This window comes from Chaetodon trifascialis, chromosome 1 (genome assembly GCF_039877785.1).
Source record: "Chaetodon trifascialis isolate fChaTrf1 chromosome 1, fChaTrf1.hap1, whole genome shotgun sequence".
NCBI lineage: Eukaryota > Metazoa > Chordata > Actinopteri > Chaetodontiformes > Chaetodontidae > Chaetodon > Chaetodon trifascialis.
This window is the reverse complement of record NC_092056.1, coordinates 15,447,353-15,467,399: the sequence shown is the minus strand read 5'-3', so window position 1 is coordinate 15,467,399 and position 20,047 is coordinate 15,447,353. Positions and strand designations below refer to the sequence as shown.

Below are 20,047 nucleotides of genomic sequence, written 5' to 3'. Positions count from 1 at the left end.
GTTGTAGGATTTTGTTGTCGTTGTTGTTGTTTTTGCTTTCCATGATCCTTTTATAAGAACACAAACCAGTATTTTGCTTCGCTACTTTCCATTTTTTTTTGCTCAGTGGTCCCAATCTTCCTTCGTGTGGCACATTGCTGAATCGCAGATCAGTAGACTTTTATCGTCTTCTTGTGACGCCACACAGTCGGAGCCAAATCACTCAAGACCGAGTGCCACTCGAACTCTCCAGCTAGTCCCGCTTTGTTCTGGCACAGCTGCCCGGCCGCTTCAACTAGCTCATTGTTGGTCCGGATGCATTTGAGGGGATGTAAATGGTGCGAGCGGTGCCACCTGTGACAGGCTTCACGTCCTGTCGATCCTCGCAGCAGGACCGCCCTGCGCTCGCCTCGTCCTCGCGGCCCTCCGCTTTGAGCAGCGCGTGCCACGTTCTACCAAGATGTCCAGTGAATCTCATTCACGTCACTGATAGTCTATTGCTGTAAGTAATTGCACTAAACGCCCTCCGTGACAGTGTTGTAAGATGAAAACTGTTGGTGAATTGAAGAGTTTCAAAATGTAAAGCACACGAAATCATGGAGAAATCGTAGGTTGTGTGTTTCTGTAGATAGTTGTTTTTTATTCTTTATTTTTTTTTTGTATAGATAGCTTTGATGATGCTTGTCGATAATGCCTTAAATTCTGCTTTGTACAATGTGTGAAATTGAAATAATGGAATGACGCTTCTGGTAGACCCGGTATTCCCTTTTTCAGGCAGAGGAAGTCAAAAATGTCGAGGCTTGGCGCTCGTGTCGCGCTCATGAGCAGAAATTCAGAATTCTTTAAGGGTGACGGTGAATTTTTAACACACACACTTAACGCTCATCCTTTTTAACTCCTGTTTTATCTGTGTGTGGAAGTGAAGTGAATGGAAGCTCTTTTAACAAGACGATGCCAAGAGTGTCAGCAGCAGAGAGTAATCCATGAGTTTTACACACACACACACACACACACACACACACACACACACACACACACACACACACACACACGGACAGACATGCACACATATTTTTTTTTTTTTTTAATTGTCCCATGGCCAGCAGAAGGTGGCTTTGAAGAAATGGATGCTGCATAAACCGGATAGCTTTCCACTGGTGGTGATGTGACGGTTTCTGATGTTTCGTGATGTTGGCGGTGGGGATTTTTTGTGAACCGCTTCCTGTCGCTCGATCCGATATTGAACCGCAGAGATGAATTAGGGACGGTTCTGGCGTTGCTGATGTCAAATAAAATCAAGAGAACGGTTAAAAGTTTTAAAGAAGTCTGTGTTTTCAGATTTGACATTGTACTTTTTTGGCACAAGGTGACACTGCTTTTTATGTGACTTGTAACTAAAAACAAACAAAAAAAAAAGCATCTTTTTTTTTTTAATGCCTAAATCTGCAAAATATATGCAATGATGTAAATGTAACATTCAATCCTCAAGTATAATCCAGGTTGTATGAACTTTGTATAGTGAGTTTTAATATCGTATGGCCGTACCAATATGTATTGATCTTTATCAGAAGCCTTAGAGTTGTCGACCGAAAGTGCTCCCTTAGAATACCCCACACCTACCTGACTTTAACAAAGCATTAATATCTCTATTTTGTTGCATTTTTATTTGTACCGTTTTTTGAATAAAATAGATTTGTACTGTATATTTGTACCTCTCTGTGAACTACTTAGGGCGGTTTTTGTTTTTTTGTTTTTTTTTTGTTTTGCTGTTTTAATTCTATGTACTTTAAGGACACAAAGATATTGTATTTTTATTGTTACAGCTAACTTGGAGACATTGCATTTATCATGTTTGTTAAGTAAACACAATATAATATATATATACAAATATAAATATAAACTATTATCCAACTTGTGTGCTGTTTTTTTTTTTCTTTTAGTGCCATTCTCAGGTTTTTATTTTAGTAGTTGCATTTGGAGAAAGTAAGTGGTTGGAAAAGTATTGAGAGCTTTTACTGAAGCGTAAAAGTAAAAAGATGGCATTCTTAATTTTACCGAAGTAGATGTCCACTGATTCAGATCAAATTAAACTGCCCACTACTCAAAAGTATATAATCAAGGTCCTCAAAATCAATAAGTCAAATTCTGAGCTTAAAATTCAAGTCAAGTAAAAAAATTAGCTGTACTAGTTCAGTTCAAAACATAAAATTTAAACTTTAAAAGTCTGAGGTCAAATAGTTTCACAATTTGGTATTCAGTTTCTTATGCTTTATAATTTACATATTAAGTACAATGTTCCTAGAGTACAAACATATACATATATATAACAAACTGCACTGCCTGTGCAAGACCTCCAAAAACAAACAGGTGCCATAACTGACTTTTTTAAAGGACCAGCGTGTGACATTCAGGGGCATCTATTGGCAGAATATGAAGCTCACTGTTAAAGAGTCGTGTGCGCCACTCCACTAAATAAGTGTGCGTTTGCGTGTAGTAGAGAAGGGACACTGGACACTACGCCTATAATAAAGTCAGTTTATTTCCACATTCTTTACCAGGTTTCATCATGATCTGTACATCTGTTAATCCAGTAACAGAGGATGGCCTCCCCAAAGTGCCATCCAGTCAGAATGCATTGATATCGCAGCAAGCATGAATGTTCCCGTTAGCGGTTTAGCTCATTCATTTGGCCTTGTTCAGAGAGATTTGTTATGTAAACATGGACATTGAGAGAAAATCCTGATAGAATATAGAAAGGCCAACTTCTTTAAACAACATGTCTCTTTTGATTAAACGGTAAAAAACAGGCAGGCATAAACTAACAGTAGAACACAAGCTCATATTGAACCATTCTAGGACAAGTGCAGTTTCACGACATGCAGTGCTTACCTATCCATACTGAAAGACCTGCTCGTAAAGACCAACTTGCAATAGTATGTCAGACCGCAGACGCCGCAGTTTTCTGTCGCATGAATCCACTGTAGGGCCGAGGGGATCACAGCAATTTCAAAGCAACCTCTGAGAATACCCAGTATTCATAGTCTGAGAGAAGAGAGGAATAAATGACACCTGAAGACTCTGTCGAGAACACCGATCTGCCCTTGGTACAGTATGTCATGAATAGGATGGCAGTGAGACCCTGTTGCTTTTGTGTGCTGAACGAGGAAGAGAAGACGCATCTCCGAAGATGAAGGGTCTGCAGGAAAGTCAAACAACTGCCTGAAACTGTCATATGATAGACCTCTAAATGATTCTTATGGACCAGGGTGTTGTAACCAGGCTCTGAGCCCTCTCACTGAGTTAAATTGCCTGAGAAGCTAAACTCTTTACATTGAAGTCCGTTTAAATTCTAGTCGCATTCTGCATAGTTTCAGTGAAAAGTGAATCAGTTTCCCTTGGAATAAATAACACATCTGTTGCATAGAGGTTTGATGCACTCCTAGAAAAGCCTCTGAGGATGAAACTATAGATTTTTTTTGTTGTTCCTTTGTTAAATTCGCTGTAAGAGCAGCAGCCAGGTAGATCGACGCTCTCGTCTAGGAGTGACTCAAACAGAACCGGTACTCGTCCCCGTCTCTGATATTCTTTGAGGAATATTTCAGAAACTGCTTATCTGACGCTGTAAATGTTTGCATCTGGAGAAGAAGTGAAGTCAAGAAAAACTGGAGGTATCCTTACAGGCAGGAAATTAAACGAGGGGTGTCCAAACATGGCCTCTAATTGAAGCATTAAAACAACTTTAGACCACTGACAGTAACAAAATAACGGCAACATCTTCACAAGAAAAATATATTCACATCATATTGCATAAATATGTGCTGGAATGAGGTGAATGAATATAGATTAATAAAATCTCTCTCCCGGTAAGGGCTGTATGTGTTATGAAAGTAGCCCCAGTGCTCAGTAACGGATGGGGATAAAAGGAAACGAACAAACGCAAAAACAGGTGTTCAAAATGAGTTCTTCTGTCTCATAAATCAATAAATATCTTTCATTAATTCTGCTGACAGACAATATAAATTAGCCCAATTTAAGTGGCACAGCTTAACTCTACTGACGGTACTGCAGCTTTACGAAGCATGTGGATGCTACAGAAATTGCATTATCTGTCTATGATCATCTATGTAACAATACCCCACTTTCATATGTTAATTTACTCACCGCGAGGAAAACAAATGTGTCCCTGTGGGCAGAATTCAAGTAATGTGACAAATTCTGTTGTCAACGAGTAACATATTAGGAACTGCTTCATTGTACTGGAACGTTTTAGCACAATATTCCTTAATGTGATGAGCCCAAAATATATAAGAGGTAACTAATGTATTGTACAGTACAACAACAGCAGCACAGACTGATTTCTTTTTTATGAGCCCAAGAAAAGCTCTGTAACAAAAAGTACAAAAAAACAAAGAAATGACATTGGCAAAATAATTGGAGTGTAACAACGTGGGAAAAAGGAAACAGGTTCAAATATTGGCAAAAAAAGAATGTAAAGAGGCGAATGCATTAAGTTGTACAACTGAGGAGATGAGGGGGAATGTTGCGCAACACTGGGCGACTTCAACAGGACCAAACATTCAGAGTTAGTCAGATGTGGGAAATACATGTGGAGCTGATGAATGTTGTGTCCTATCAAAGCGCCTGAGTGATAAACGCCAAAACGAACTGTGGGGAAAGGAAAGGACCCGCATCCTCTGTAGTAGTATACAGTACATATAGAGCTTTGGAAGCCTGGAGTTGGAACGCAGTAAGCCACAAGACAGAGGGCGCGACCACGGCGCCAGCTGAGGTAGTAGTTTGACTGAACGTGAACTTCCCAGGGACCCACGGTGGCAGCCTGAAGAGAGGTGTAGCTACCGGTAAACCCGAGTCACTGGGCTGGCGGAGTGGACCAGAAAGGAGGGGACTGTGGCTACAAAGTCCCCACTCCTGTCACTGAACGTCCATGTGCAAAAACATTTTTTTTCCTCATAGGAAGTTTAACTGCTCCAACTAGAATGAACTGTGTTAAATCTGCTATCCCACGGACGAACAGATAAATCTCTTTACAACATGCTTTTATGTCATCATCATACAACATGAAACATTCTCAACCCTGTTCCCAAGGTGTTCTAGACTGTAATAAATTAGAAACTGAAGTAGTTTTTGCTGTATTTAACAAAGCAGTTCGAGAGTGAGGCTGTTCGCCACAGAAGAGGCTGGAAGTGAACCAGCCTGGAGTGGTTCACTGTGACCACGCAGCCTGATGGCAGAGTGCACAGGTTAATGACGCTGCTAGAAGCCAATTGGTTCCCCCCGTCCCCCGAGTGGCCTGGTCCAATTAGGGAAGCTTCATGAACAGACCATTATCAATGGAGGGGACAGGCATGGGGCAGGGAAACTGAAAGAGACTCATGTCTGCCGTGAGGGCGGCCATCGCAGCAGGGTCGTGCTCTATCTGTGTCCTCAGAGCGGGGTCGATCTTCTCCAGCCGTCGCTTGATCCTCTTTGCCTCCCTCTCGCGGATCAGCCTGGCCTGCCGCTTCTCCGGCGTCTCGTTGGCCCTCTTCAAGCGCATGGCCTCCCTGTCTCTCTGCAGCCTGCGCGCCCGCTGCTCCTCCGATTCCTGCATCCTCTGCATGCGCTTGGCCTCGCGGTCCCGGAGCCTCCTTATTTCCCTCTCCTCATCCGTCTCGCACGCCCGCTTGTTCTTCTTCGCCGTGCGCTCGCGCTCCAAACGCTGCAAGCGGGCCTCCAAGGGCTCATTCTTCCTACGCAGAGCCCATTTCCGCATCGGCGACTGGGCCTCCACTAGCTGCTGATAGGCCATGCAGCTGTTGCACACCAGCAGCACCCCGGCGGGATACACCGGCATCGGGCTCAGGATGTCGGGGATGGGAGGAAGGCTTGAAGACGAGGAGTTAAGGGCATCAGGGATGGATGCGAGTGATGGCCCTTCAGAGAGGAGACTGTCAGGCAGTGAGGGAAAGGAGGGTCCTTGGTCAGAACCTGTGCATGGTCCCGGGCCGTGACACTGGCTCGAGACGTGGCCTGGTCCCTGGCAGGTACGATGGGCTTGACATAGGTTGGGGCTGAGGTCGGGTCCTTCGCAGGAGCGAGGGCCCTGGCATGAACTGGGGCCTGGTCCGTGGCAGGAGCAGGCGCTGGGGCCTGTGTTGGTCATGGGACTGCTAGAGAGAGACTGGGACATGGAGCAGGCGTCCCTTCCACCGGTGATGTCCATCCTCGTTGTGTCGAGGACATCTTTAAGCTTCTCTCTAAGAAATGACACAGTATTAGAAGGCAATACATCTCTTTATTAATGTCTGACTTTCTTAAAGCATCAGTTATTTCAATAAATAACAATTAAGCACATTTATAGCTTCGTACTTATTTGTCACATGTTGTTTTAGCAGCGTTTAAGTCAAGCCTGATGTTGCCCCGCACATGAAGAATGATCCCAGCCTCTACATGCGGACTGAGCCGAACCGGTTCACCCCTGTTACAAACAGGCTGTACAGTTAATGTATAACTCTGTTCTTTCCGCCTCCAGAGCTAATGATCACATCTTACTGTCCACACTTCATAAAGAAGTTGCACTTTGTGTCCTAGCAACTATCACCAGCCTGCATCCAAAGCTAAACAGTTCGTTACATGACTGTAGTCTTCAGCTTGCATAACAATGACAGCACAAGACAGAAACTTTAGTGCCTATTAACACTTGGCAGCTGCCTCACATTCTTGTTAGCCACTCGCCAGCATCTTGTAACCAAAACGTGGTCACATATTTTTAGACAACTGCAGTGATTGACATGATTTGGAAGCGCTGTGTCCAGTGCGGAAAAGATGACTCATTCTCCCAACTCCAGTAGTTGTTTCAGAGATGAGCAAGACGCTGCGTCGTGTGACCTGTGGTTAACTAAGAGAGGAGTTTAGCACAGTGAGCAACCCAAGAGGAGGTGACTGTTTCCAGATAACTGTGAGAACAAAAAATGTGGCTCAGATGCTTCCAAATCGACTTCATTCAGTTAATTATTGTTGGCTGTAACAGCATCAAGCGGCTTTTCCACACAGCTAAGACGCAGGTTTTGTACATCTGTGCTCAGCTTCTATGGATTCATGGTGTTTTCTTAACTCATAGTAACACCTGATTCTGCCAACTGTAAAAGCTCCTGAGTTTTCTCCTCTTCTGTCACAAACACATTATGGCTTCTCACTGTGTTTCTCCTTCCGCTGTGCATCTTGACCTTGCCGGCGCTGTTTAAGTTTCAATGTAGTGGTAGTTGCTTAGCAACATGCAAGTTTATTTCCATTAAATCTGTCATTCCAGGACTAATTTTATTCATCCCTCATGTTGTGCATCCTGCCTGATCTCACCATTGCTCCGTGGTTTTTGCGTGTGCTGGACTGAAGACATACTGCACTTTCACTTTTGATAGATTTGACGAAAGGAAAGTCTGTCAACATTTGACTTTGACTCGTTTTTTAATTTATTCACTACACTGCTGCTAAGAATCACCCTTTGATGTTCTGTGAGGAATTAAACTGCGCTGATTAAAATAGTTTCTCCTGCTAAATCAGTGATGCCTTTGTCCTATAAGGAGATCTGCTGCAGGTAACTGAACCCTTAGAGCTTCTTTGAAACATTTCAAGATTGATAGAAAGAGCAGGACTATCAGCAGCAGCAAAACAGAAAAACACTATGAAGTAAACACTGTATTCTATATCATTTATTTATCATTTACTATGATTGGTTTGTTTTTTTATCTTCGAAACTGTGAAAGACTTAACAGACTGTAAGCAGCCGGCATCCAAGAGGGAGCAGTGAAAATGACAGGCACAGCACCGAAAAACACAAAATATAGCGAGGCGACACGGCAAGCGGACAAAGCTCACTCTTAAACGAGAGCGAATCCTGAGGTGGCTTTCAAAAGAAGCTTGCAGTGGACATACAAGCAGCACAGTTCTGGTGGTGTTGAGCTGGGGAGGACGGACCAAGTCTGAATGTTGTGTAGCCTACAATTCCTGGATAACACACTGTGCCTTTAAATCAACAGCTCTATTATTGTTGTTATTTATACAGAAACTCTGGGGTCATAAAATCACATTTAGATCTATCTAAATGTAATGCATCTAAAGCATCTGCATACGTCTTCCTGTAAATAATGAAAGCAAAGTGCATTAAAGGCCTGAGAGCTACAGCTGAGATGAGCCCAACCTGTTAAAGTTGTTGGTGTCTGTGAAGCGTGCGCCACAGACAGCGCAGTTGGAGAGGCGGTCCTCAGAGTGGATGAGAAGATGCCGTCCAAGCGAGCCAGGCGAACTCAGGGCTCGCCCACACACTGGGCACACATAGCTCTTGGTGTTGCTCATCATAGTTGTGTGCTGTTAAACACAGCAAAACAAGATAAGAACAAGAGACTTTGGGGAAAAAAAGACTGATTTAAAGTACATGAGCAACATTAAAGATGACAACTTTCAACTTGTGGTTGGTTCTCAAAAGTTAGAACAGGCACAAGTCAGGCACAGTCACTAATACTCAATAATAACTTTACTGAGTCACTGACAAGGAATTGTGAAACACTTTTCTGCCTGTGTAGCTTCCAAATCATGAAGGAGAACTTAACAATGGATATATGGCTCTGAAACAATAATGAATTAATATATTTTAACCTGTAGATGATCAGTTATTAAAGAAATCAAATGCTGAAAAGTCCATTTTTATCATTAGTACCAAAATTTATTTAAAATTTAGCAGAACTGCTAAAAAAAAAAAAAATCAATCAAGTATTATTGATGGTGTGGGCATAATGCACAGTATTGTATATATAATCATGTAAAGTTAATATTTGATTTTAAAAAAAAAAAGCAAAAAAAACAAACTGCCCTAAATCTACAAAACTACAGCAAATTGTGAAAATGTTTCAGCATAATTACACATAAAACTAAATTAGGTGGACCAACTTTAGAAATAAAGTTTACAGCTAAACATTTAATGACATTTCAAATATTACAAATAATTTGAGCAGTGTTCAAATGTGGCTGTCAGACTACTCAGTGCCAAGAACTATAATTACTGCAACACCAATTAATTTCCACTGTACCTGCTTATGCCAAGGGCCATGTGCTCCACATGGGTTAAGTCAGGCAGTGTTCTTATTGCTCAACATTACGGTGGCAGAATGCAAACTCATCTTTCAGCAACTTTGAGTGCAAGAACCACAAACTGCCTGACACTGGCAACAGCAAATAAAAACACGTACAGTGTTGACTGCAAATGCTGAGGTAAGGTATAAATCAGCTACTTAATGTGACCAGTGAAGACACGTATAATGAGAGTAGAAGATGTGGATTGCTAGAAAAATGAAGGATAAAGAGTCTGGAAGAAGAGGAGAACCTGCCACTGCAGCATTTTTAAGAGCCCTGGCAAGCGTTTACCATCAGCAAATATAGAGGAATCTTTAAAATATTTGGCTGATCGTATGAACACATAAGCCAACTTTGAGTTTTTTCGGTTTTATTTTGAAAAGACTCCTGACACCGTAAGCATGAGATTGGCTCATACAGGTCGACACCTTGTCCCTCAACCTGCATTTCACTGAAGCACCGAAAGCTACTTAGGGGCTTTAAAGGTGATGACCTCGTGGCTTATTAGAAACAGACTGCAATAAAAGACCTAAAGCTGCTTTGTTTTCATGGTTCTGTACTCGATTTGGACAGGAGGGACAGTGTCATGTCTCACCTGGTAGACATGAGAGATAAGCTTCTCGGGGCTGCTGAAGTCCAGCGTGCAGAGAGGACACACAAAGTTGTTGCTGTGGTCGGCCCCTTCCTCGCTCTCCTGAGGAAAATCAAGCATCATTACAACACAGTCCACAAGCAAAGCCAGCTGTGTGCTGCTGTCTCACCCATTTTGATATTTATTTTGACATTCTGAAGCAAGGCACAGCTGATTACAGTCGCTGGAGTCGCTACTCACTGCACATGTTTCCAGCTGAAGCTTTACTTCTGCAAGTGGTATGTGGTGATGTGCTGAGTGTGTGAATGAGTGACTCACTAACAGTGACATGGTGCTGTGTGCTGTCACAGATGTGACTCACACACAAGCAGAAAAACACAACATTTTTCAAACAGAAGGTGCAGGCTCAAAAACATATTGGCTGAAACCAGAAGTGTTTTGTTCAAGTCCATTAAACTGAAGCGCTTCTCGTTTTTCTTTCTGGATTTTCTTGATTGTGCAGCATCTACAATTTGTTACAATTTCACACGTAAAAGACAAACGGAAAACTTCAATGTGAATGTTGGATATATATTACAGTCTGTCTGCTCACTGCAGCGCAAGTGACTGAAACCCAGGTTGTGCTATCAGTATCAGGTGTCAGTATGTCCTGTTACAGTTGCCCCTGTATAGTGCGACACATAAGCTTTGAATGCACCTGCATGGTAAGTTAGACTAGACCTGTTAAAACTGCAGAAGATGCATTCAACTCAGAGTTGACATCTTTATCCAAATTAATAGTCACATCGACTGGTGTTTCGAGTGGGTGAGAGTTGAAAAAACCTACGATTTCACAGCCCACACACTCCTTGCCACAATAACAAACACTTCGTTCACAAACCACAGATCTCAAAATGAAACTGGGCACCGACACAGTGACGCAGGCTGATACTTGTCAATAATTTATCTCCGTGGAGTCTTGCTTGTATGATCACGCCACATGACCGACTTCACAGCACAGGGGCCTGTAGTGTAACGTATGGGCAGCACTCAGACTAACTCAGGATGAAGCAAAATACTGCCAAAGAAGTGTCACCATCATGAAAACGACCTGGGTGAAAGCCGCCATTTTTGCCCATGTGGGCACCAGGTCTCTCACCTCTTTGACTCCTGCTCCTTGCAGGCGGCACTGTGATCTCTTGGTGGTCATGTGGTCCTCGGCGGAGGTGTTGGAGGACGAGTCTTCACCGTGGTTGTCAGGGTCACTATCACTGTCTTCTATGGAGGCAAACACAGCCCTATCAATACAGACAGACAACAGAGCACAGAGCAGGGCTTACTCTCACTAACACCCCTCAGTCCAAGGACGTCCTACAGAGTCCACCCAGTCCCACCTGGTCCCGGCCCTCCATCCTGTACCTGAGATGCTATCCTGCTCTTGGATTTCCTGGGAGTTGTTGCTGCAGCATTCACTGTCCTCAGTGAACTCGTCCCTGCCGTCCATGTTAATAGTGTGCTGAAGTCCTGTGATGCCTGAAGTGTGGAATGGCCCTGGAGGAAGAAACACAGTTGCTGTCAGGAAGATGTAGAGTTTCCACTTCGTTTTGGACATTAGGACATTCCTATCTGTTTTTAATCCATTAACAAGTTATCAACTGATTTTCCAGAAAATGTGTTGCATCTAAATGCACCTACATGGTGCCCTCATACTGGTTTCAGAACTAAAAGGCAAATAAAACCAGTCTGACGGGCTGAACAACTGAAAATAATGAATAATTTCTGTGTTTGCACTTGCATAAAAAAGTCTGGAGCACATGAATGGAAGACCAAACCCGTCTATGAAGTCCCACAATTAAGACGATTGCTTTTGTCTGATAACCTGCTGTGATCTCTGTGTAACACGAACCGGACATGCACGGACAGAAGCCACTTTTTAAAACAGGTGGCTTCAAAAAAATGTTTCATATACAGCCAAACGCATCTATTTTAATACATGAGCTATTGTTTTAACCATACATTGCATCCAGCATGTGAGTGCTTCATCTCCATAGCAACATAGAAACAGATAGCATGGCACAAGAAGGTACGAGTGTTTCATCACTAATGCAGTCACCTACAGTGACGGGTTCTTGATTTGTCCACAGTGCAATTCCAAACACGTGTCCAGTGTGATCTCAGAACATTTTGCCATTAAGTGAAGAACGGTGCAGATTATCATAGTGACACAAAGCGGTGACAAAAGCATAACCTATGATCAGAACGGCTCAATCCGAGGCAGTTATCCATTAGGATTCAGAACTTTTGGGATCCGGTTAAGGCGCGGACCGCAACAACTTCCTGGCCGATTCGGCCGCTTCCACATGAGCCATCTGACACTGAAACGTAAAGGGAATGGTAAAGCGGCGAGGCGAGCTCACTGACATACGTGCGCACACATTAACTTCATTTGCATCCCAACCCCCACTTTTTCACACACATATACACTCACAGATACATGCTCGCTCTGTTCGACAGCCATGCTGCAGTCCCACGGGGGAAGCAGCCTGCACTCCTTTCCTCTAGCTAGATGCCTTGCTACTCAGTGCGTTTCTCTCTCTCTCTCTCAGTACCACCCACACATTGAACAGCCTGGCTCGCCCTCTGTCCTCCCTGCTTGCATGTAACTTCCATATCTATACCATCAGCTCTTGAGGGGGAGGATAAAGCTTCATACCATGGCAGCCCATATGTGGCTCATTTAACTCTTTGTGATGCCACTCTTTGTTTCCTGGCGGCCCTGTGGGTTGCAGGATTCTGTAAAAATCCCTTCACTTTTTCTTATTCTCACACTTGACCGTGCAAACCTGTGTTTAACTGCCAGCGCCGCTTCACTGGAGACAGTTCTGTTGAAAGCTCCTCTGGCACTGACACATAAGAACATCCCACTTCACATAGCTAAAATTAATGATAGCCTAAAATCTCCAATATTCCTCCCTTGTGAGCTCCCTCTCCATTAACACAGATCAGAGATGGGAGAGAGATCCTGACTTCAGTTACCTGAGACTGACAGAAGTAATTACAGCCCTCGTCACAATCCTGAAGTGTTGCGCATACACAGACACACGCTCCCTCTCTCTGACTCTGTGTGTTTGGGGAAAACAGAAACACAACCTTTGGAAGGTTTGTCATTGTACTATTTTGCCAGTGGTGAGAAGTTAGTGTGTGAAGGCAGTTTGGGCACTTTTCCCATAGAAATCAAAGCATTCATTAGCACTGGTAGAGTGGGTCGGAGTATTGAACTATGAACTACTACAACAAGCTGGCTTCACGGCGCATAGCCAATGATTGATGTGTGAGAGATACCCATCCCCCCACTGCTAGGGCTCTGTCTGTACATCTGTCTCTCCTCGCTCCCTCCCCCCTCCTCCCCTCCTCCCTCCCTCCCTCAGTCTCTGCCACTGTGATGTTATCTCTGAGTCTGTGTGTCTGTAGGCAGGAGGTGACGCAGTGTCTGACTGAATCCAGACAAAGAGACAAACTCATCAGCCAACAGACACACAGAAGAGGGAGAGGGGAGGAGGCGAGGCAGTGTGTGTATGGGGGGTGGGGGGTGGGGGGGGGCACAAAACAAAACAGACAAAAGATAGAATGCCAAAACTCTACTCAAACACCAAGCAATGGGGGTCCTGTTGAATTCAAGGCCCCCTCCTTCTCCTTTTCAGCTGCCGTCCCCTCCAAAACACACATGCAGACGCACAACACGTCTGAATCTGCAGGAAGTGCTGGGGCCCCGTCTTCCCTCCACACACACACACACACACACACACACACACACACACACACACACACACACACACACACACACACACACACACACACACACACACACACACACACACACACACACACACACACACGCAGGAGGATGGTGGGCCAGGCATCTGATCAATTCTCTCTCTGATTAACTGGTGACCTCGTATTAAAAAGTAATCAACTATAATCAACTATATCTCTGATTGGTTTGGCACCTGAAATGAACCCAAATCTTCTGTGTGATCATAAGAACAGAAAATGAATATTTACAGGCTTGCGCTGGACTTCTGATCTGCCCACAGGACGACAGTGTCACCATGAAAGCATGCGACAATCATAGTTTTATCAGGAAACATTTGTGCTGACCTACTGCAGCACGTTTGGGAGAAAACACCTTATTTTTAGCACTTTCTAAACCGAATTCAGGAACTTGACAGAGGCAGGTGTGTGAAGTCCAACTGACAAACGTTGCAGCCTCTGCATCCACACATAGCTAGTCTTACTCAATGATTTGAAAAGTATTCATTATAGTAAACACTTCATGAAAGAGGTTTCCAGAGTGTTTACAGTAAAACGTGCACCTGTACTACTAAACAAACTGGCTTTACTGTCAACATCCACTTTTCTCCGTAAAGCATGCACCAACTCGAGTCCTCATTGACTCTTCTTTAATGCTGTTTTTCTCAAAAACTCGTGGAGGAACACCAATAGCTAGACAGACAGCGCTGTTGTATTAGTGTCTGGAATTCCCTGTGTGTGTCTTTGTGTGTGTGTCAGCCCGCCTGCCTGTCAGACTGTCTCCCCGCTTGTCTGGTCTGTCAGTCTGTCTGTCTATCTGGTCAGACACTCTCATGGGGGACCAGCTCTGCACATGCAATTCATACCGCACAGGAAAAGACAGGTAATACAATTAAGGCAAAGCAGAAGGAAAGTCACAGCACAAAACACAGAGCTCGCACTCCAGTGATAGCGGGAGCTTTGAGTTTCTCTGTCGAAAAAATGTTTTGGATTTCTGACATGAAGTACACTAACTTGTGCCAACATTACTCTGTGTTCAGCCCTCCTGAGGGCTCTCAGCTCCCACTCTGGACTGTTGTAGAAGTGTTACAGACCAGCAAATGAGCTCATTAGCTTGCAGGGATTACTGCAGTCCCAAGTGCAAGATATATTTCAACAGCAGTTTAAACAAACTATGTTTAGAAAGGATGGCCGCAGCATACATAACTTTAGCAGATTACGCCGGGCAATCCCCTTCTGAGGACTGTCAGCATGTCAGCATGCTGTCCACCAGAAAGGGAGTGGGGGGGGGGGGGGGCAGACGGCCAAAAGCCAAAGCACAGAGGGGGACACCAATAATTCAAGCACATCAGGGGTCTCCTCATTACTCCATGTTGTGCATTGTGTAGCAAGTTCTCATTAGACTATGAAATGGAAATGGGATGCTACAGCTCAACTGTGCAGAGCCACTGATGGCATGCAGGAAAGCCCTGCTTACAAACAAGGATGCTTCAGGACAACGTGCCACTCGCAAAACACTCGAGATAATCAATGAGAAAATGTGTACAAATAAACATACTGCAGCAAGTAATGCTGCAGATATGTCATTCTAAAAAAAAATTTTAAAAAAACACGACAGTAACACTGATTTCAACAACTGTCATCCGTAAGTCCGGGGCGACCTCACACATTTTGAACAGCCGAGGCTCTGCTTTGTTTTGGCTGATTATGCGCTCTGTGAGGCTGCGATTATTTTCATTATCAACTAATATGTTGATTATTTTGTTGAATTGTTTTGCCTAGAAAATGTAACGTGCCAACAAACAGTCCAAAACCAAAGACTATTCAGTCGACCATTATTTATGACAAAAGAAAGGATCAAATCACCCACTTAAAAAGCCAGAACCAGAGTGTGACTCCAACAATTTGGCGATTATCAATGGCCTATTTCTTTTCTGTCGACTGACTGATCGATCAGCTCATGGACTGCTTCTGCTCTGCAGTGCTTTCCTCTCGCCTTGCACTGAAACTGAGATGTCAGAGCAAACTAAACTGACACCATGCAGATCCACGGCATGTAAAACTTGAAATGCTTGTCCCCTCTGATCACAGTTTAACAATCCGCTGGCAGCGATGACGCCCTCGGCCTGCTTCTGCTTCACACAGACAACGTGTTTTTGCTAATTTAATCTACAGACATCACACCCCTAAATGGAACCCAGAACCCAGAGACGTGATCAGCCCAGACATACAGGCTGACAAGAGGAAGACGCTGTCGAAAGTCTACTGATCTGAAAACACACAAATAGTGATAGAAATTAAATGTCCCCCGGCATGCAACTGAAAGCAGCATACTGACACACATTATCAATTTCAAAGGGGAAATATTTACATTGCTACCTCCCAGGAGCTTGTACTTAATGTTTGGAGGGAGATCAAAGTGATGAGTAGCATTACACATTATCACCTCACCAATCTCGCCTAGTTTGTCAGAAAAATAACAACTACTGAATAATTAACAGAAATGTGCTCATTTGCATATTTTCTATTCATCTTTTGGATTACTTATCATTTTCTTTTTAACTCGATTACTGAATAAGTGTCGCTGTCCACATACTTTACTTCTGTCTCTTTTTTTTTCACTCATGTGTAACTATGTCAATATAAATACTCAAGGGGTAAGAAAAAACCGAAATCAACCAATAGGAGTCTTGTCTTCTCACCCAAACTACAAGCCACAATGAAAGCAAGATATGCATCTGCAAAGAAGTGTTATCATGCAAACCGAAACCTCAAGAAATCTATATTTAAATGTCAGTAGTGACCACCATAGACTCTGAATACACAACGTACAATACAGTGTGATGAGGAGCTCTGTCTTTGGTTTAAGACATCTGTATGAATGCAGACCAAGCCACGGAGGAAAAACAATATAAATGAAAACACTGTTAACGAGGCTCGCTACAAAAATAACAATAATTCAACACATTTCTGTTCAACAACCACAAGATGCACTGCTCCTGGACGAGGCGTGGATGGGTAACCGGTGAACGAGTATTAGACAATACCTGGAATACCTACAGTCAACTTTGAAGGGGTTGGCCTGTTTTCGCCTGGACATATTATTGCCCGCTCCCGGCAAAACAGTGGAATCTCCTCCTAACCCCGGACGGACACCCTGAGACCGGTCCAAGTGTCCGGGTTCCGCACTCGGGGGACAGATGATGAGCAGAACAATAATAAAAAAGATGGATCAAATCGCGTACTCGATCAGCAGAGTCGGGGCCATTTACGGGGATGAAAATAAAAAACGGACACATGGAAGAGTCACATTCTTGCAGTCGTTAAAAAAAGCCCCGTCTCCAGTCGATCGGGGGGTTTAAATCGATGTCCAAGCCCGAGCGGAGAGACGCCGAGCGGCCCCGAGCTGCTCCGATCTCGAGCCGCTGGCACCCGCGCACTCACTGCAGCGATGCACGAGCTCAGCTGATCTCTAACGTAAAAGCAATGAAGCTACACCGCACAGGATTGTGGGATATGCGGGGACGCTGGGGAGTCCATGCTAAAGATACTATGCTGCGTTCAGGTCTTGTGGGAGAAAAACCAGTCAGATTCTCGCAGATAGTATTCTAGACGCGTCTTAAGGTCTAAAAGTGGTCGATATGTACGTCTGGCTGTTACATTGCTGTACTTTGAGATGTAAGGTATTCAGGAGAAGAACGACATGTTACATTTTAACATTTACAATAATCAGAACTAATGCACATTAAAGTAGTCTGAACAATTTCATATATTTTTCAATATTAGGCGAATGTGAGTGGACTAGATACTAGTAAATGGACTGTTTGTCAAACTAATAATTCCAAGATAAAGAAAGAATTAACCTTAATACTTAACTTTAAGAGGTCATTAAAGTCCTAAAGCCACAATGGCTGATGAGCTTGCATGTCAAAAGATTCATCTACATTAAGACTACGCTCCATCGCTGATAAAGAGAGAAAGGACAGAGAGACATTTGAAAACACCTCTAAAAAGCTAGCAAGTGGACCTTGAGCTGGGACTCTTTTGTCAAATCATAAAGTATTTTTTGAAGAACAATGTAGCTTCAAAATAGAAATTATTTTCCTGTGAAGAAACAGAAAGAAATACCACTGCAATACAATTTCCCTACTAGATGAGTTTTCCTCTAGTTTAAATTAGAACAATATATCTGATAAAAATATATCAACCAATAGTTGTTTTAACAACGCAAAATGTTTTGATGATGATCCCTTAATTTGGCTCTTAATTAATGGTGACCAAGTTCTGTACTTGAAAACAAACTTGTCAGTGCCCTCTAGTGGACAAAGCCTGCAATGGCGACACTAAACGACCACAAACATTTCTTTGGCATTTCTGGACTGCAATGATTTGTTAAATAATTCTTGAAACATGCACAGATACTGATATACTGTATATATGATTAGATAAAATCAGCAGATAATGAGGTTCTAGTGTGAATATGTCTCAGTGGCAACTATGTGCCGTATGTCTCCCTGAGTAGGACTGATTCTTACGTGTTGTTAACCGTTGACAGCATGGACTACACCACCCAGAACACTGCATCTGGAAAGTCACATTGCTGTTGAAAGATTTAAATGATTTCACAGCAATGAAAGCACCAAATATTTAACTCCACTCACCTCCATTAAAATATTGCTTTGGGGTGGCGGCAGAGACAGAGATTTCAAAACCTGACCACATCAAACCAAAGCATCAGCATGGCTCTATAACACAATGGATGACTGATAAAACATGTTGTGTGTTTTGAGTGAACTAGTCCTTCAAAGCTAAGCCAACTTTCCAGATTTTTTACACAGCAAAGTGATCTGGATCTGGGCTGGCAGGTCAGAAATACAACAAAGTGACTTGATGGGAGTGGACGTGTATTAACGCTATCACAGTTCACAGTATCACTGTTCATTCATACACTCTAAGGGCTACAGTAAGACTGACAACACATAGTGCTGCACACAATCTGAAAAAAGTCTTCAGGCTCAACAAAATGTAGCATTTTCTAATAGGAAAGACCAAATGAAATAAACAGCATCGTACATGAAAATTAGCATCACATTATCTGCACGCAACATTACGTAATATGTTTTGTTATGGCATTTTAAAACCCTCTTTTTTTATGACAGTCCAAATAGTTTACTGGACACTCTTGATAATAAGATCCACAAGTACCTGTCCATAACGCAGGCCTGTGATAAACTAGCAACCCGAACAAGACATCTATCTCTCACCTGGTGTATGCTTAGATAGCCCACCTGCCTTGAGCTTGATTAGGAATAAAGAATATCGATGTAAGAATGAGTTTCTATAAGATGAGATAATTTTAGTGATTCCATATGACAAGAAAACAGCTGGAAGTATGTAATCAGGTAATTCCATCTCTGATTCCTCATCCAGCAGACTCCGTGTTTACTCAGTTTTATGATAATTTTAACACGGTGAGGCAACAAACACATGGAAAACAGGCTCAACCCAGGTCTTCACATCACATTACAATCACAGCATCTAATCCTAGCGCCATAAGAATTATGAATTTCTTTAAAAGCATCGGGACTTTTTTATGTTTGTGACACCATCATCCTTTTTAAACAGTGTTTTTGAACACCCATTTGATTATTGTTGTTGTCACTTTGTCACTGATTACAGCTAACGCATATGCTATTTCCTTCTGACTTTAATCACAATAAATGGGTAAACTGTCTCAACTTGACTATATTTCAACCTTATTACTCTGTCTAAATGTTATCGTTATTGAAGAAAGCTTTTATAACGATATTTACTTAGACTCCATGCCAAATCTCATGGGGTGCTTACCTAATGTTAAATGAACCATTAATCAAGCCCAATCTACAGAATTATTCCTTGTAAACTCCAGTACCAACACTAGGTGGCGCTCCAAACCACTCAACTGCTAATGTCATAACATTACATGCAGTCGTCATCACTGACTGCCACGAGTAAACGGACCGCAGCACTGCATTAACCGGGTAAAAATGTATTCTTCCGCATGGTTGAGTGGAAAATATGCCGTCTCAACAAGATTATGTCCTTATGTCATGACATTTGCTACGTTTGTACAACAAGTGACAGATGGCATACAGTAATACGCAAACTAAAAGCCACGTTACACGCAATTTTTTCGGAGTCAATCATCATTGAGATCAACTGGATAACGTTAACGTTAGCTAGCTGGCTAAAGATAACAAGCCAAACGTTAGCCCTTTATAGTCAACGCGAGAACGATAGAAGAGAACAAGATTAACTTACTAGCTAGACATCAACTGGCAAATGATAACCAGGATTAACAGTGCAATCACCGCGTTACATCTCTCGTTAGTATGAAGACATAATTCAACTAGCGTTATTACCCATGGTGTCCAGTAAACACTGGCATATCAGGTGGGAGTCTCGGGCAGAGGCAGACAGTGAAGAAGTCCCCCAGTACAAGCTAACGTTACGCTGATGATGATAAACTTCGGCTCTCGAGAGCCAGTCCGCGCTTCTTTCACAAACCTCTGGGATATGTCA

General features: G+C 43.0%; 1 protein-coding gene across 5 annotated transcripts; it reads right to left on the bottom strand.

Annotated features, from left to right (window-relative positions):
• Window positions 1–2,498: 2,498 nt before the first annotated feature.
• Window positions 2,499–20,036, bottom strand: znf821 (zinc finger protein 821). 5 transcript variants are annotated; one of them, XM_070967758.1, is made up of 6 exons: window positions 19,888–20,020; window positions 11,096–11,227; window positions 10,836–10,954; window positions 9,701–9,799; window positions 8,177–8,343; window positions 2,499–6,236 (listed from the first exon to the last, which is right to left on the bottom strand). In XM_070967758.1, exons 1-6 carry the CDS (start codon window positions 19,889–19,891, stop codon window positions 5,300–5,302), a joined length of 1,458 nt encoding a protein of 485 aa, XP_070823859.1. In that variant the 5' UTR covers window positions 19,892–20,020; the 3' UTR covers window positions 2,499–5,299. The 5 variants fall into 5 exon arrangements, with proteins under 5 accessions (XP_070823859.1, XP_070823878.1, XP_070823843.1 ...); XM_070967777.1 differs by having other exon boundaries at window positions 2,505–6,236; window positions 10,836–10,974; window positions 19,888–20,036; XM_070967742.1 differs by lacking the exon at window positions 19,888–20,020 and adding an exon at window positions 16,547–16,974 and having other exon boundaries at window positions 2,505–6,236.
• Between the last annotated feature and the right edge of the window lie 11 nt (window positions 20,037–20,047).

Coding starts and splice junctions, on each gene's coding strand:
- znf821 (XM_070967742.1), bottom strand. CDS start 16,586: ATGTCCAGGCGAAAACAGGCCAACCCCTTCAAAGTTGACT. Junction 10,955..11,095: donor AGAGCAGGATAGCATCTCAG/GTACAGGATGGA, acceptor TTGCCTCCATAG/AAGACAGTGATAGTGACCCT. Junction 8,344..9,700: donor TTATCTCTCATGTCTACCAG/GTGAGACATGAC, acceptor TGTGTTTAACAG/CACACAACTATGATGAGCAA.